Source organism: Rhinolophus ferrumequinum, chromosome 9 (genome assembly GCF_004115265.2).
Source record: "Rhinolophus ferrumequinum isolate MPI-CBG mRhiFer1 chromosome 9, mRhiFer1_v1.p, whole genome shotgun sequence".
Lineage (NCBI taxonomy): Eukaryota > Metazoa > Chordata > Mammalia > Chiroptera > Rhinolophidae > Rhinolophus > Rhinolophus ferrumequinum.
The window spans coordinates 49,588,577-49,605,783 of NC_046292.1; the positions used below are offsets into that span (position 1 = coordinate 49,588,577).

Genomic DNA, 17,207 nt, shown 5'->3' on the forward strand with positions numbered 1-17,207 from the left:
GTGTTCTGCTTCCACCTTTAAAATAAAACTAAGTAACTAGATGTATAGTACCTAGCGATACATTTTTAACTCCACTCTCAAAATAGTATTTAACTAAAAAAAGAAACCATATCCCAATCATTTCAGTAGAAGCTGAAAATATCTTAAGAAATATCAACTCGAACATAATTCCCATTTAAAAGCAGCAAGGTAAAAGTTCACTAAAGCATTAAATTAGCCACCATTACAATTTAGGGATCTCTATCAATTAAGTTTTCTTTAGAGTATGAAAGAAAAAGTGGCCCCTCCAAAGAGTGGCATTCAGTATGATTAATCTTCACACTTAAATATGTGATCTGCTAAGAGAAATGCCAATTGTTCGGTCAGTCCTCGAAATTAATTTCATAAGAATGCACCTAATTATAGTACTCCTTAAAACAGGTATCCCTCCCAAATGTCATTAAGACAGCCTGGTTTAACAAAAAACCCCACATAAACAAAATCTAAGCATAAGGGGACAAAATATGAGCATTATCTTAGGGATGCACAAACAGGTCAGAAAACACATGACGATAAATGGGCTCCTATTTGATTTTTTTATGACTTTTAAGAAGTGAGCATGAAAATAAAATCTTTATTACCCACCAATAAAAGAAAGTTAGGTTCACAGTTTTAGCTCTTGACACAGAGTGAACTAGGAGGCAAATTACATCCACCAGATACAACTAATGGACCAACTTTTTAAAGTTCAGGCTACCTTGAAAGCTTGCAACATATCAGATATTGCCGTGTATTCTCTAGTGACAGAATGTCAGCAATGGTTGACAAAGAGTAGAACTTGAAGTGTTTTTAATAACAGGTGATTTCTGTATGTTGCTAGAAACCAAGAGGTTTATAAACATATTACATGTCCAGAAATGAGTTAAGATACTCTAAAGTCTAAACACACTGACTTAGGAGTACGTATGCTGCAATCTCGAGGGGTCAATAGTCCATATGGACTAAATTAATACTTGCCTCTGGGTAGAAGGTATGTTTGTAAATATAAAACTGTATTAGACATTAGCACCAGAACACACTCAGCATAAGATCCAAAACACCAGCACGTTTATCCATCATTAAAAACCATTACCTCCTTCCTAAGATGTCAAACTGGTAGGTAACTAGTAACCCAAATGAATTAACTTTCGTACTGTGCAACTTCTCTCAGAAGTGTATGGTAGAACTAATCAGCTAAACAGCAGACACTTTATGATTTAAGATCTTCAGTATTTTAAAAACTGGACATTACCATACATTGGTAGAAAATAACTGAAAATTAACGAGTGACAAAAAAAGTTTTTAAAACTATAAATAAAATTCCTTTCCTGCTTTAACAATGTGTCAGAAGACTTAAAAAAAGGATCGTAGAAAACCTGTTTATTAATCATTTTCTCCATGTTTTACTAACTAAGTGGTGATGTTCCAGTTCAGTAATCCATTATTAACCTAATTTTCTAATGGAGAAGAGGTAAAAGATACCACCTTCTGTGGAACAGTATCTATCAACTCAGGACCAAAATTAATAGCAATATAGGAAATTCAAGAACAGGATTTTTTGGTTTATATTTCATGGATGGTGCTGCTGTTCCAATCTTATCGACTAAAGCTGTCTGCTTTCCAAATTCCAAAAAGTAATATACTCCCCCATCTTACCATACTAACCAGTGCCCTTTGGTTTCTTTAGAACAAGGAAGGGTTAAAGGATTGTTGATTATGGGTGTACAATTTTGATCTGGGACCTTTCACACACACAAGTCATACCAACTTGCCATACAGTTGAAATTTCATTATGCATTAGCCAAATCAACTTTGTTCCACCCACTCTATTGGAGTGGGGAAAGCCCAACACCCATAAAACTACTTCACCTAACAGGATGTGTCTATCAACAGTAAGTAGCTTAAACAACTTTCACCAGTAAGATGTCTAATTTGGTTTTTAAAGTGGGAAAGTCACACATTTTGAAATTGTGAATCAATTATAATTGGAACCCAATGAACCATGCAGGAGCAAGGGTTAATAAACCAATGGGCTTTGAATTTTTTCAAGTCTGGTATTTCTGTATATAAAGATTTAGCATGTAACTATCATGAGAAGTGAAAAGATTTTTTCCCAGAAATGAAAATATTAAAACTAAGTTAAAATACACAAAGTAGTTAGTATTCCACACAGCATAAAATTTGACAAAGTTTACATGTCCCAGTTAACCATGTGTGAAAATGCAAAGCAGGTATTAAAACTGATATGTCCAGTATTTAAAACCGGTCGGTAATTGGGGGAACGTCTAAATCCTTAATTAAAAAACACAAATGAAGTGAAAGCTTTAAACTGGTACACACTGTTCACACCTATATTTCAAGTTTGGAAATGCATGTTTGCAAGCAGCAATACAAAATATTCATGAAGAATGCATAATCTCTGAAAATTATGAAAACATCCCTGCTACCAATACATTTCTAAATACAAAACTGACTACCATATTGTTACTTCTGTGTAGCTAGAGAAGTTCATTTTCAAAACAGATAAAATTCAGTCTGTAGGTGTGAAAGGTATGAATGACAGTCTTTTTTTTTTTTTAATTTCTTAGTCGTTTGGGATCCTTAAGCATGCAAAACCTCAGAGAGGAGGGTCCACAAAGGAACCAGGGTTGTTTTATGGCATCCAGTTAAGCCAGAGCTGGGAATGCCTCTGGGTCATCTACATCAGGAGCAGAAGCACTTGACTGAAAAAGAAACAAACCAAAATTAATTCTCAAATTTTGAAGATAAATTGCCAGTGTCTACATTTAGACACAGAACTCTAAAAAACCTTGAAGTTATTAAAAATAGTAAAGTGTGTCAAAGCTTTTAGTTCAAGGCAAAATTATAGATCAGAATAGGACTACAAATAACTTGCAATGATCCTTGTCCTGAATTTCTATCAAGGTCTAGGAAAATATCCTAGTATTAGCATGAGTTATTTTTTTCTAATAAAGCATACAAGTAGATTCATATGGGATATGTGGATTCTTCCTTTAAGTGTCCCTTTATTTCCCCACTTGCTAAGTAAGAATGGCATCAATTTGAAAGCAGGCTAAGAAACCGATTATAATGATTTAAGCAACACATTTATCAATGTTATTACAGAAAGAGACTCAACTGCCAAATGCCATTTACAAAGTAGAAATAACAACAACAAAAGTATTAAAAGGGTCCACGTATACAACACTGGCTTTTAAAAACACGTGATACCAGAGGAAGACACAGAAACAAATCACACTGTTACTAGTGACCATAAAATCTGTAATACTGAGACTCTAGCAGATGGGTCCCCAATTTGTGTTATCGGGTGTTGAGAATTCAAAGACATTATGGTTGTATCCTAGATAGACCATAAGAGACAATGAACCAACCCAAAGGTTAATTCTAATACTTTAATAATATCTACACATTAAAAACATGGACTTGGGCATCAAACAGATCCACATTCAAAACTATCAATTACTAGGGCTTCTCTCAAAATATTTCGTTAAGAACTGGTTTTGTGTTGCACGCTGTACAAAGCATGGGAGACTATAAAAACTAGGACAAAAATGAATTCCAGCTCTCACAGAAGTCTAGTAAAAACTTAAGGAAAAAAAGGTGTTTACTAGACAATCATTTAGTGAGTGTCACACGATTACATAATGAACTCAAAGGATAAGCTGAGACCTAAAAGCAATGAAGAGTCAAGGCAAAGGAAGCAGTTGGCATTTCAGGTAGACCTTTGGCAAAAGCCAAGAGTTAACTTTGGTTCCCTGTACCTGAATTTCCTCTTCTGTAAAATGGTGGATGTCAACATAATAACAATTAAATGACATAATGCATAAAATGCCTACCACCACACCATGACCAGCACCTAATAAGTATTCAATAAAGGGTGGTAATTTAATTATTGGCAACATTACTCAGTCATTTAAGTGCTTTAAACAAAATATAACCTAAAATGAAGTTTCTTGAAGACATGTCTACCTTTTTCTTCTTCTACTTATGTCCCCAAAAGGACCTTGAGCAGTGATTTACCACAACAGATCTTCAAATTACATAAAACAACAAGTCTTACGATTACCTTGTCAGTCCTGCTGCCACGGTTTGGACGGCCACCACGCCCACGGCCACCTCGTCCTCCCCTGCCACCACGTCCTGGGCGGCCAAGGTCTCCAAAATTGATCTCCAGCTGAGACGTTATATCATTTGCTGGCTTCCGGAAATGATGATCCATAACCGAATCTTCAGCATGAGCCTAAAAATTTAGGAAGGCCATTGAGTGATTAATAGGCAAGTAATGCTGCAAATTTGTAAATGAGCTCTAAAAAGACCACATCTGTACTTTCTGTGAACAAATCTATCACCACCACTACAGATAACAAGCAAGCTTTGGGATCAACTATAATGATCTTAAGGGAAGAATTCCTTTCATTTTCTTTCATATTCCCCTAACGGGAAGTATGGGTAAGTCCATTTAAGATATGTCCTTCAGATTAGGATTCCTCATAAAGAAACCCAATAAGGACATGGACAGATGGCATGTAAGGTTTCTATGTTGATAATACTGAATCTCTTTATAAGTTATAAAGAAAACATGCTCTATACTCTTCCAACCATGACTTGGGGAAAGCAATTGTGTAGACTTCTCAAAATGTTTCTCTATTCGTATACAAGTATGTTCTTCCATATAAACTAGAGGGCTATAGTTTCAAATGCAAAAGAGCTTTACCTAAGGGAACCTTGAAAAGCTGCACACAAATAAAATCATGCCTTATAGTAATCATCTTAAAAATGAAGCCATCACGTTTGTGAAATCAATCCCTACTTTGCATTTATGTTTATGCCTCATGACCCAGTCTGCAAAAACAGCCAGAGAATTTTACTCTGCTTAATGCGTGATTTCTTCTTGTATGTTTGGGATGAGTGAGTTTTAATCTTCGAGTTGGAAACTTTCCTTATACTACTGTAAAGTACATAGTTTAATTTTTCTAAATACATGTATAACCCTCTTTTGTGAAGGAATGAAATATTTTGTTCTTTCTAAATAGTTTGTAATATTTCAACTGTTAATAACTACCCTGTAAAGCACAAGTAAATTTTCTATTTGTATCCATGTTTTCACCTCTTTAATCATCTAATATCTGAATTAAACACATCCCCTAGTGCCATACCAGGCAATAGAAAGTCCTTTTTTAAATATTAATTTTTAAAGAAGCCTAAACATAAATGTCAATCCACAAAACCAGTAGCAAATTAAAGTCAATTATATATACTAATTGTCTTATTTTCAAATGTTTGCAATAGCAAAACAATGATCACCATTTATTAATTAGAAGTTTTTATAAGTCTCTAGAGCACAGAAGCAAAAAGGTGTAAGCTGATACACTACTGAAACACCTCAAAGGTGTTACTACATTAATAAAAACGAGGTCTGGATATTCAAGGCACATCTCTAACCTTTAAGGTAACTAGCAGGATAAACTGGCAAAAAATTCTTTTTCTAAAGCAGTGAATGATCAGGAAATAAGATCTCTGGTCTCGGCTGTCAATAACACCATAACTCAGATCTCCATTTCTAAAAAGTTTCTTTTCCCTACTTTATACGTGTTGTGAGGCTGAAGGTTATGTAAAAATGAAACAGCTCGTAGAAAACTGTATATAACTAACTTGAAGACCTACATATATTCAAATACAAAAGCGATACTTGCCAGTAAGGCCAGAGGCCAGATCTAAACAAGTGCCCACATCACAAAGGCACTCAAGGGCCCAAACACATAAAAATGGCTTAATAATGAAAATGTCCTGGTATCAAAGTTATTCATAACCAGTTTCACATTTCATAATTTTCAAAAATTTCTAATCACATACATCACCTCATATATAGTGATTATTTCTAAAAAGCTCACTATAAAATAATACTTAAAACTGGAATACCATACCCAATTTTTATAAAATCCATGAAGAGGCTTCAGGATATTAATGAATCACCTAAAACTGTATCAGAATTTTGTACATATATCTTTTTCTGGAGAAAAGTTCTGTCGGGATCCCAAAAAAGTTACAAATAATTGTCTCAAATGTGCCTAATAAATCTTTTTCATATTAACATAACAAATTTAATTAGTTCAAATAAACAATCTCTCCAAGGTGAACTTCCAAGGTTCTTTAATCAGGAATCCTATTGTTTTACCCAGATACACAAAACAACTTTATCTGCAAAAACTGTGAAAAATAACCAAAAGTGTTCTGATGAAGCAAAATGTTTTTTTTAAAGGCCTTGACACTTAAAAGAATGTCCTCATTTTTACTATTTTAAGAGTCAATGTTTAAAAAAATCATCTCTAATCCCAGAAATGTATTTAAGTCTCTTCAACCTCAGTTTAATTTCAAAATGTTTCGAAGTTTTTTTCACAGCTATTTTGTTTAGAAAATTAAAATGTAGTAAGACCCTATTGAATCTTATTACAAGGTTGCCTTCATAACATTTTAATTCAACTTTAGTTCATGACTAAAATCTCATACTTACTCAAGCCCTAAGAAGATATAGCACTGGGATTGTGTCCCAAGACTTAAATAGAAGCCACCAAAATCAAAAGCCACAAACCTACCTTTCTCAAGTATTTTCATTAGTTTCCGTGTTTCATAAGTAAAGAAAAACTGTAAATTAATTATCTGGTCTTTACCTCACTCCTCACTGCCATCTACTGAAGAGTCCGGACCATTATTTACAGCACAGGCAGTTTCAAAAACTGAATACTGAACGAAGCCACTCATTTTATTTTAAGCTAAGCCACATGAAAATGCCAACCTTTCAATTTAACACGTCCTTGCATGATAACCAGTTAGGCAAAATTTTAAAAAATATCATCACAACTTTGAAAAGACCTACCATATTTCTAAAACACTAATATGATATACTATTGACTAACAGCTTTGGCGAGGGGGAGACTACCATATTATAAATAATTACGAACTGATTGAAAGACTAAATTTCTTGGTATATAATAATGTAGCTTATTTTCCTGAGCAATTTATCTGCCCCAAACAATCCTATGTAAAGCTTTTCTTCTTTATAAAGATTATCCACATGAAATTTTAAACCAAAACTTATAAATACAATTCAAAACACATCTGAACATTTTCAAACACCACAGAAGTTAATTTTACCTCTTCACTCTTCGACTTATGAAGAACAAATCCCTTCTTCCATTGCCCATCAGCACCTTCATTTGGTTTTCGGATATTAAATTCTACTTTTGCTCGGTCCTTATTCTGAATAGCCTTCCATTCATCCAAAGTCATTTCTTTTGGACCCTCTTCCTTTACTTCTTCAACTTCATTCTCCCTGTGAAAAGATATTTCAATTTTACTGCTGATACATGACTGATAAAATCTACATTGCTTATAAGTTAAGGGAGTTAATCTTGGCTGGTTGGTAATATTTTAGAGATTATCCAAGGATGGGAGGATCATAGTTTTCTTCGTAACCCAACAGCTAACATGTAATTTGGTAGAGAGAGAGCAGGAATTCAATGCTTGTTAAATTAGTGGAAATATGGATACCTGAGAAAAATACAATTCATCTTCATAAATTTTTAAATGATCATCTATCAGTAATACAATCTGGAATTGGCTTTACGAAACCTAACATACAAATTTCTTAAAAACCACACTCCTTTGTTTTAAAATTGTACCCTTATGTGAATAAACTCTGGCTTAGCTTCTCTCATGAAACACATTTCTAATTTCTGTAATTTCCCACAATACATAACTCATAACATTTATGAAGGTAATCATCTATAATGCCCATGAAACCAAGTGTCACCTTCTAGAATATAAAAGAACTGTTTCTCTATCCTTTATTTGAGCCATACTAAAAGCAAAACAAAACAAACTTTAAAAACCAAGTTTCTACAAATCCTAAACTCTATGTATTCCAACTTTCAAACTAACCTTTGTGTATGGACAGAAGACTGAGGTTTCAATAGTAATGAAACTCTCCACAAAACACATAGGTTTCAGTATTTAATACTAGTTATTTCCAAATACACTTCTCAGGTTATAACTACTTTTTTCTTTTTTTTTTTTTACAAGATTTTTATTCAAGGTTACAACTATTATACATTATCATTTTCCTTTTTTGCAGAATAAAAGCACAGGCCTAGGAATCCATTATTTTAGTTTAATCTCAATTTCCAATTGTCACCAAACAAGGTGTTTGCTATTTTAGGAGCTCTGCTTCTTTCCAAAGATAGCAGGTGATTCAGTTAGCCTTAGAGCTCAAATATCCCCCTCTTCCATTAATCTCTACTGTTTGACAAATCCGATCTTAAAACTTCCTAGACCAAATTTACATTGATGATATCTTGGCTATCAAGTTCAACTCTATCAGTTTACACATGAGAAAACTAAGAAAAAAGGTCCCAGTTACTTAAGTTGTGACACAGCCAAGAACAAAACTCAGTACACTTCATCACATCATGACACCTACCTTCTTCAAGGGTTCTTGTAAGCATCAAATGAGACAAAATAGAAGCTCTGGAAACTATATAGGGGAATCAAAGTCAGCCAAAGTTGTGCTTCTTAATTTTATACCTCCATTACAAGATACAAATATTAAGTTCAGATTCTCCCCTACTCTGGAGCAAACTGGAGACTGCTCTCATGTCATCGCGACCTTCTTTAGATCAAATACCCTCAATTTCATTCCTGGGTCCTGAGTTAAGGATTTGCTTCCAATACCCTATCAATACATGACGTCCTTCTGGTAAACATTTATAATCTCTGCAAATCACTCTTAAGCTGATTTAAACCTGGACTCTTTATTAAAAGAACAACAGTTATATTGAGGATTTGTGAAGTAGTTGATGTTATATAAGGTTCATTTAACTCACCCATCACAATTTCATTGCTTACCACACAAAATTATGATTCCACAGTTTCATATAAACAAATTTATATTTCCCCAAGTTCAGCACATCACTTAACACCATGTATTTTTAATCTATTCTCTCCAACAGCAAATCTGTTATTCCTTATTCTATGGAATATGATACTCCAGTCATTAATAGTGGTTCACTGTAAGAGCAATTCTTCCTGGAGAAAAAGGAAAATTTAGAAAAGCATCCCCGATTGATTTGAGTATGTCCTGGTTAAGAATTACTGACCTAAATCATCTATAATGGAAGAATTTAAACCACAATACTGTAAGAAATGACTGCTATATAACTTCTGCTTGGGTTGATGGAAACTAGAGGAAGGAATTAAATTATTTCTACCAGCATAACTTGAATCTTTAAAACTCTCCCACCCCTGAATAAACAAAAACTTCAAGTCTTCTACCTAAAAACTCAGAAAATTAAAAAGATTAAGAAAACTAGTAAACTAATATTCTGGCTCTTGCACGACTCATACATCTTAAAACAAACCACTAATATTATTTCCAAATTCTACGTTGATGGAAAAAAATTTCAAAGAGTTGGAGGAACTAATTTTAAAATGGTCAAGTTTTATAGTTTTAAACCGTCTCAGAATAAAATTTGTATAGTTAGAGAGTCTCAAGTACTGTCAACTATGAGGTCTAAATATTACAACTTCTCTTAGTTCAACCATTTGGTCTAATTTTTATAAATCCCCAGTTTCAGATTCCGGTTCCCACCTATTCGATGTCTTCAGACAGTTACCACTTGAATTGTTCATTACTTACATATCATTACCATTACCTCTACCACGTAAGGTAGTTAGATAAAAATCATTATCCTATTCCTATTCTCTATTCTCAGATTAAGATAGTTAATTTTTGTGCTCAGGGCTAACAGGTTTCACTATTTTCCTTATGGTTTTACTATTTTCCTTCTATTTTTAAGACAACAATGATAATTTCAAATAGAAACAGCCATTTCTATTTTTCAAACCATTATAGAACCCAATATGTATCTTCATAAAACACTCCTCTAAACTGATACTCTTTGAAGGACTGGGGTATAATGAAAGTCTCTCCTGTTACAAAGCCATCAAGTTAACAGCATTATACCTATAGGTTATTTTCTTGGTAAATTCCAAACTGATTTCAATGCTGGAGCATTATCACTACACATAAAACCACTTACTTATTTTCAGTGTCTGCAACTGGATGTTCTTCACCTTCAGGTGTTTCCTCAGTCACATTTGATTGCTCCAAGTCACTGCAATTATAAGATATTTGTTTCTGAATGTATTTTGGGGACTCTCTAAGGAAAGAAAGAAAAAGAAAGGCATCTAGGTCCATTTACATGTAGCCAAAGGATTCTTTATACAAAAATATTTAAAAATTTTACATTCTGTAAGTCTTTTCCTACTAAATTTACTCCCCAGTAGACTTTAAAGAGAAAATAATTTAAAAATGTATACTGATCCAAGTTATAGCTCAAGTACTATATTGTAGTAGGACAGAACAATTAGTTCTAAAATAAAGCTTCACCAGCTCGTCCAATTTTTATGACCAGAGCTCAATAGCTAGGAACTATTCAAGACACAGAAAATCAGAATATCCAAACAAAATCAATTTAGGGTTTCAGATATCCATATGAAAAGAAAAACTCTTATCACATATATTGAAATAGAGAAATTGTGATCACTTACACATTATAACCCAAACATATCCAACAAGACACTATCTTTTAAGGAAGTAGCTGAAATGAGAACATCAATTCTTGCCCCAGGGACAAATAAAAGTTAATAGCTATGGGTGAACCTCTGTGAAGGTATAGGATCAATTTTGTTAAAATTAGTTATTTTTAAAAATCAGAATACCAACGTTAATTCATCTTTGACAGTTCCCCAGTTGTGAGATCCGCTACCTCCACGTTTGTCCTCATGCTTCAGGCCACTGTAATGTGAAAAAGAACTAACAAAACTGAGTTAACATAATACTCTTTAGTTCTAGAAATTCAAATTTTGTTTTATTGAAGAAGTAGTTTCAAATACAAAAATATAATAAAAACCAGAAAGACTTACGATCTATCACTTCCACTATGCCTATCAAATTCACGTTTGCCACGAGAATCAAATCCATCTCCTCGGCCCATTCCACGTCCACGGCCTCCTCGACCTCTTCCAAGACCACCACGGCCTCGGATAGGCCGGTCAATAATCGGTCTAAAACAAATAAAAACTATTATAGTCACCCCAGGTTGCCAGAAAAAAGAACAAGCAAAATTCAAAGGCTCAAAAATAACAGGAACATATTTACTGACTCATTACCCAAACAGTTCAATACATTTTAGAAAATTCAAAGTAGTCTATTTCTAAACAAATAAAGGAAATCAAAACTAGGAAGCTCCCCCAAAATAAGAAAATTATTTTCACATTCTTTAAAACTTACTAGTGCATATACTTTTTCATTGTTATTCATTTCACTTTATAATCTAGTAAAATTGCTATTCATCGATACACTTAATTAAAATAAACACATCTAACATGCATAGTGTGAGAAATCTGCTTTGCTATAAACAATTACCCCACAGGACTTTCCTGTTAACTCAATACCTGGGGATAGCAAGGAAAAGAAATTGTTCATCAATTCAACTGAAGTGTTTCAATACAAGAAATCTAAAAACTGTTACCAAAATGTCTGAAGTATAACAATGCACACATTCAGTCATTTCTTTGAAAAACTGATACTGACAAAACATGAAGAGTATTTTAAAAAATCTTGCCTATCAACTGAAAATTCTCCTCCTTCACCCTTTTCTTCAAGTGGCTTTTCAAATCGTCGTTCACGAGGTGGTCGCCTTTCTGGTCTCCTATCAATTATTTTCCCATCACCCTGAAGTTGCTGATCAGGTCTTCTTCCAACACGTCTTATTCCTAAAATGACAAAAAAACCAGCAAAAGGTAATTATTTTTGCAACACAAAATAATGTAGGCCTAGACTGGTAAAAGAAAAAAGAAATGTTGCTACTCTTTCAGTCCACTAACTAGCACTTCCTGTCGAAAAAGGCAAACACTGGACATCTCTAAAGTATAAAAAAGTATTTTAGAGCAATTCCCATTTTAAAGACAATAAACTTGTCTCAAACTACTATTTAGTTTGCCAACTCATTTTCCCCACTAAAGCATCCTCTGTAACTGACTTGGAAGTCATCTGGGTAGTCAGCCATTATTCTTCTAATTTTTGAGATGCCAATCAATTCAAAATCCTAAATTTAAAGAAATTGTACCCAAATGATTCATTTTGGCTTTCAAGATACCAAAGAAGACAACACAGCAGTAGCAATTCAAAAATAGCCAAACAAATCCACACATTCACCAGATAATAACATTTAGGATTACATATCCATAGTTTGAAATAGCTATTTAACCAGGAAGAAGCACCACCATCCTCTATTTGTTTATATACGTATATACTATATAGTATATACACACACACAACACTTCACTTAAAGAATATACATTATTATGCAACCATTAGGATATACGTGTTATTTTATCATTATGGAGATCTTTTATTTTGGTTTGCTCTTACAAGTATCTTTGTATCCAAAGAATCCTGCCTCCCCACACACACACACACACACACACACAGACCCCTTTCAAGCAATATTTAGGAAACAGAAACTTGTGGCATTAAGTGATGGCTAAAGGAGTTACTGATTTCCTCCTTTATTACTTTTTTCCTGGGCCCACAAAGGCAACCAATACTCATTACTGGTGGCCTTAAAGATAGTAGATAGATGGTTAAATTCATGATTGTAAAATTTCAGGTATGCTGTAATTTCCAAACCACAAATTCTGACAGTCAAAAAGGAGCTGAGGAATTGGTTTTTTATAACAAGATCTTAAGCTGATTCACTCTGGTTCTAAGAAAGTGGACCACCACCAGGACACACCTAGTCATTCAGGTAGATGCTTGTAACTGGAGTCAAACAGTAAATATCAACAAACTCTTCAATAAAATTTTAAAGTCCATTCCCCATAAACTCTCAAGATAGGCCACAATTGTTAGATCTTACACCAAGGCTTTTTAAATTTCGTCACAGGTACATTGTATCAGGGCGGAGCTATGGAACCAGCCCTTATAATGATATCCAAGCCAAACACACCCAAATGAACAATGGCTTGCTTCCCCACCCAATATTCAATATAGGCTTTACAGATTCTAAAAACCTTACTAAATTCACCCAATAATTGACATTTAAAAATGCAAGTTCTCTTCATTTATTTCTCTGTACTTGCAAGCCCACTTAACTTGAACTAGATTCCAGGCTTTTAATATTTTTTTTAAAAAACACCTTGGTCTACACTCAATGATATTCTGTGGTGTCAATTCTCAAGTTCTTCAAATAGACAAAAGATGAACTACAAAACTATTTCTTAAAAACGTTAAATACATGTCTAAGGTATGTCTAGCACTGTGCCAGGACCTATATTCAAAGGCACAGAACACATGATCAGGGCAACAACTTTGTAAACACTGACTGACAGTAGGATCTCAAAGTGAATTTTTTTTAAATTCAACATTTCCCCTTTATTTACAAATTTATGTTTTATGCAGCTTAAGTTTCAGGGTGCTCTGAAACATTGATCTATAAGGAGAATGTTGAAATATGGAAGATTTCCCAAGGAAACACTACTGAATGGCAAGCGGTCCTGGTTGTAAATTTATGAAATAATTCCCTGCCGCTGTAACTTAAAATACTAGTTTCCAGGTAAGAGTTTATTTCAAAGATGTGCTTTATGGCCAAAACAACTGAGGGATTTAAACCATGCTTCATGCTTTGAACATTCAAAATGGGGGAACACACCTATCTTGTATTGTTTTAGATTCACACTTCAGACTCAATTTTTTCATGTGCTTTCTTTGGATTAGTGTGATCCAAGAGGTCAAGCTGAGCACAGCTTAAGTAATTACACAAGCCAGTGTTTCTTAACACAGAAATTAAATGATTTATTCAGTTGTGTACAGGTTGCTATGAAGCTTAGCTGACTGAATACATATTTGGCCTAAGCGACTATACATGCTTTCCAATACTTCCAACCTGTAATTTTAGTATGAGAATTCTTTTGCTTTATTCACCACCTTGGTTCTTCACTCCAAGCCTCACAGAAGTTTTATTTAAAAAAAAGACCCTAAACCAAAATCTAACATGATTTGATTTTTCGAATTAGTTGAATGCTACCGAATTCAACCAAAGCTAATGAGAAACATCTCCTTTCAGGAGCACGTGGCAGTAAAGGGTAATTTCAACTTGAAACACATAAAAGCAACTTTAAAGATTCAGAGCTTTGGTCCTACACCTACTTGTTATTGATCATGTATGTTTTTCTTATCCCCAACTGTTTTGCTTTTTCATTCACCACAAAAGATAAACCTGCAAGGAGTGAGAATGCAAAAATCAAGCTTAAGACAATCCTGAGAAGTTTACAGTGATCTGGAAGCAACTATTACCCGCCAATGAAATCCTGACCATGCTTCACGCACATGTGGAGGAAAAGCTAGACTCAAGAGCTCTGCTTTGGCTAACGTGACAGCCTCTGCACTCAATTCACCGAGAAGCTCGGGCCAAGCCACACAGTGCGAGAGAGTGCGGAGTGCGGGGGGGTCGGGAGAAAAGATCGTGACACGAGGACGATATCCTCAGGATTTCCTCCAACAACCAATCCTCATTCAGAATTCCCGCTTCTGCTTAATCGACGGCAGCCAAACCTCTCTCCTTCCCAACAGCTTAACTCACTCTAGCAAGTTACAAAGTTTAAAATAGTTGAGGGGGTGACGGGGGGGAGGGGGGACAATAAGCACATGTGGCACCTAAAACAGCAACTTATTCGAAAATACCGGAAAGCCTCACACACAGAAGGAACTTGGTATAAACTGAGAACCCAGCTTTTCACTGGGGTACTCCCCGACATCGTGGGACAAGATGGCAGGAAAGAAGCCTAAAACAGACAACCGCACCTCAAAGCAGCACTCTGAAGTAGCGCTCTGGAGCAGGAAGAAGCTGGGGACCCCACGCTTCCCCGTAACCTCCGTCCACGCGCTCACCCGCGGAATCCGGCGGGAAGGCAACCACCTCCCAGGATCCCGCGAACGCCAGAGGAGCAGCTTAATCTCCGGACCATGCTCCTCTGCTCAGAACCTGGGGCGGGAAGGGGGTGGGCTCCAGGAACCTTGCAGGCGGTGGTTTGAACTTGGGGCTAGCACCCTCGCAGAACCTGGCTTTTGTCGTGTGGGGAAAACACAGAGGAAATCGACAGCAAAATCTCCCGTGGACACTCGGAGCTGGAGAACCAAGTAGTAGCCGCAAGTCCCCCCGGCTCCTTCCCTCTACCCTGGGTTTCCCTCACCTTCTACCACAGATTTTACCTTCTTTCTTAAGCGCTACGGGCGGCTGCGTCTCCTCTTTCTTGTCAACCACGCCAACGTTGGGCGGCAACGGGTTCTTGCGATCTTTCTGAGATTCTTTACGCAGCTGTTTGCCTGCCGCATTGGAGTTGGTCTGAGCTGCGGCCTGAGCAGCGCTCTTGGCCCCAGGGCCCCCAACGCCGCCCCCGCCGGCTTCTTTTTTCTTGTTCTCTGCTGCCTTCAACACCTCGAACGGGTCCGATTCGTCGTCAAATAACTGGTCGAATCGGTTGGTGACCACGCAGCCGAAGCCTTCCTGTAAATGCCCAGGCATGATGGTGGCTCGGCGGCGCGTTCCTCCACGGATTGCAGCGGGCCGCGCCAAGCCAAGAGCGCCTGCTTCAGCTCTTCCCACAAGATGGCCGGGCCGAGAGAGGGGGGCCGTCTTCTCTTCCGGCGCCAGGCACACATCCGGGAGCGGCTGGTGCCGCATGGCACCATGGGGTATGTAGGCCAGAGTTGCTCCTACCGAGGAGGCTCCTGGCGCCGGGACTACAATTCCCAGAGTGTAGGGCGAGACAACTCTTCGCGCGCGCCTAAGAGGCGGGGCCTCGCGGAGGGAGTGGAGCGTGCGAGCTGAGGGAGGGGGAAGCTCGGTGGTGGGCGGAGTCCTGCCACCTGCTCTCGCCACCCTTAAACTCTCTGGGTCTCGTGCTATCCTGGAAGCAGGAGAACGTGACCGCGTATTTTGCTCTCGAAAGTACTGTCTATGGTTTTACTCACCCCGCCTCCGGCCCAGGGCTAACTTTCCCCACCTCTCCGGGAGGGTCAAGGTGACTCCCAGGTCTCACAACTGGAGGCTAACAAACTTCCGGGGCTGGGGGAAGGCGGGGGGGTTGCTAAGGTGCCGCACTGGCCTCACCCAGGCAGGACCCTATCTGTTTCAAGTCCCTAGTAGCTGCTCAGTTGCTGGAGTCGCCCCTCCTGTACCCCCAATAATGAATCGAGACTTTTCTGTATAATGTGAAGCAGAACACGCTTCCTCTCACAGGGACGTGAACTTGGGTAGCAGAATTAATCAAGAAGACAAATTGAACTACCACTTGGGAGTAGTGTGCGCGCCTTTCCTGGGTGAGAAATGTCGTTTTGCAAAGGATGCTTTAATTACTATTGACTCCTGACGTGCAGCACTTCCTAGAGGCTGCAGAAGCCTCGAAAAGCAGTTTTTAGAAACACTTTCTTGAGTCAATCCAATCGTCCGTTAGTGTCCGGCAAGCCAAGAATTAAATGTTAGTAAAATGTGATCAATAAAACATTTTAGAGCCTGAAATGTGCAATGAAGGGAGGAAATATGTCAGCGAATTAATCGTAATTTACTAAAAGCATTGATATTGAGAATATTAACGACTATTAAAGTAAAAGAGTGTCAGTGCATATTCAAGCATATCAGTGTTTAAATATATCATAAATTTAAACCTTTTAACATTAACACAAGATATAATAGAAAAATAAATCACTATCGTTCAGGTGCTACAAATAACCTTAATCTCAACAACTGGTTAGATAGGTACTTTCTCCTTTTCACTGATGATGAAACTGTCAGAGGTGAAATGAGTTATCAGATTCACACCGGTATAAGTTGTAATACCAGGAGTTAACGCAGTCTTCTAATTCCACTATGAGACTGTTGACATCAACTCTTAAACTCTGTCTTCTGATAGAAGTCAGTCAATTCTTAATTAATTTCCAATATTTAATAAGATTTAAATGTTGATGCCAGGCAGGGTATGTGACACAGCTGAATGTGATCTTATTAATTTCAGAGTAGGTTTTAAATCAATTCCTTAATGGAAAATGAAAG

At 36.7% G+C, this 17,207-nt stretch overlaps 1 protein-coding gene across 4 annotated transcripts; it reads right to left on the bottom strand.

The window, feature by feature from the left end:
* Nucleotides 1–593: 593 nt before the first annotated feature.
* Nucleotides 594–15,802, bottom strand: SERBP1 (SERPINE1 mRNA binding protein 1). Of its 4 annotated transcripts, none has more exons than XM_033113520.1 (8): nucleotides 15,368–15,802; nucleotides 11,721–11,871; nucleotides 11,020–11,160; nucleotides 10,820–10,891; nucleotides 10,134–10,253; nucleotides 7,192–7,369; nucleotides 4,106–4,279; nucleotides 594–2,741 (listed from the first exon to the last, which is right to left on the bottom strand). In XM_033113520.1, the coding sequence occupies exons 1-8, from the start codon at nucleotides 15,678–15,680 to the stop codon at nucleotides 2,685–2,687; spliced, it is 1,206 nt and encodes a 401-aa protein (XP_032969411.1). In that variant the 5' UTR covers nucleotides 15,681–15,802; the 3' UTR covers nucleotides 594–2,684. The 4 variants fall into 4 exon arrangements, with proteins under 4 accessions (XP_032969411.1, XP_032969414.1, XP_032969413.1 ...); XM_033113523.1 differs by having other exon boundaries at nucleotides 10,134–10,208; nucleotides 15,368–15,801; XM_033113522.1 differs by having other exon boundaries at nucleotides 10,134–10,208; nucleotides 10,820–10,909; nucleotides 15,368–15,801.
* Between the last annotated feature and the right edge of the window lie 1,405 nt (nucleotides 15,803–17,207).

What these genes read in the sequence shown, in the direction of transcription:
- SERBP1 (XM_033113519.1), bottom strand. Translation starts at nt 15,680, where the DNA reads ATGCCTGGGCATTTACAGGAAGGCTTCGGCTGCGTGGTCACCAACCGA. An exon ending in GGAGAATTTTCAGTTGATAG is followed by an intron (nt 11,161 to 11,720) that starts GCAAGATTTTTT and finishes TATTTGTTTTAG; the next exon opens with ACCGATTATTGACCGGCCTA. An exon ending in CATAGTGGAAGTGATAGATC is followed by an intron (nt 10,910 to 11,019) that starts GTAAGTCTTTCT and finishes CAGTTTTGTTAG; the next exon opens with TTCTTTTTCACATTACAGTG.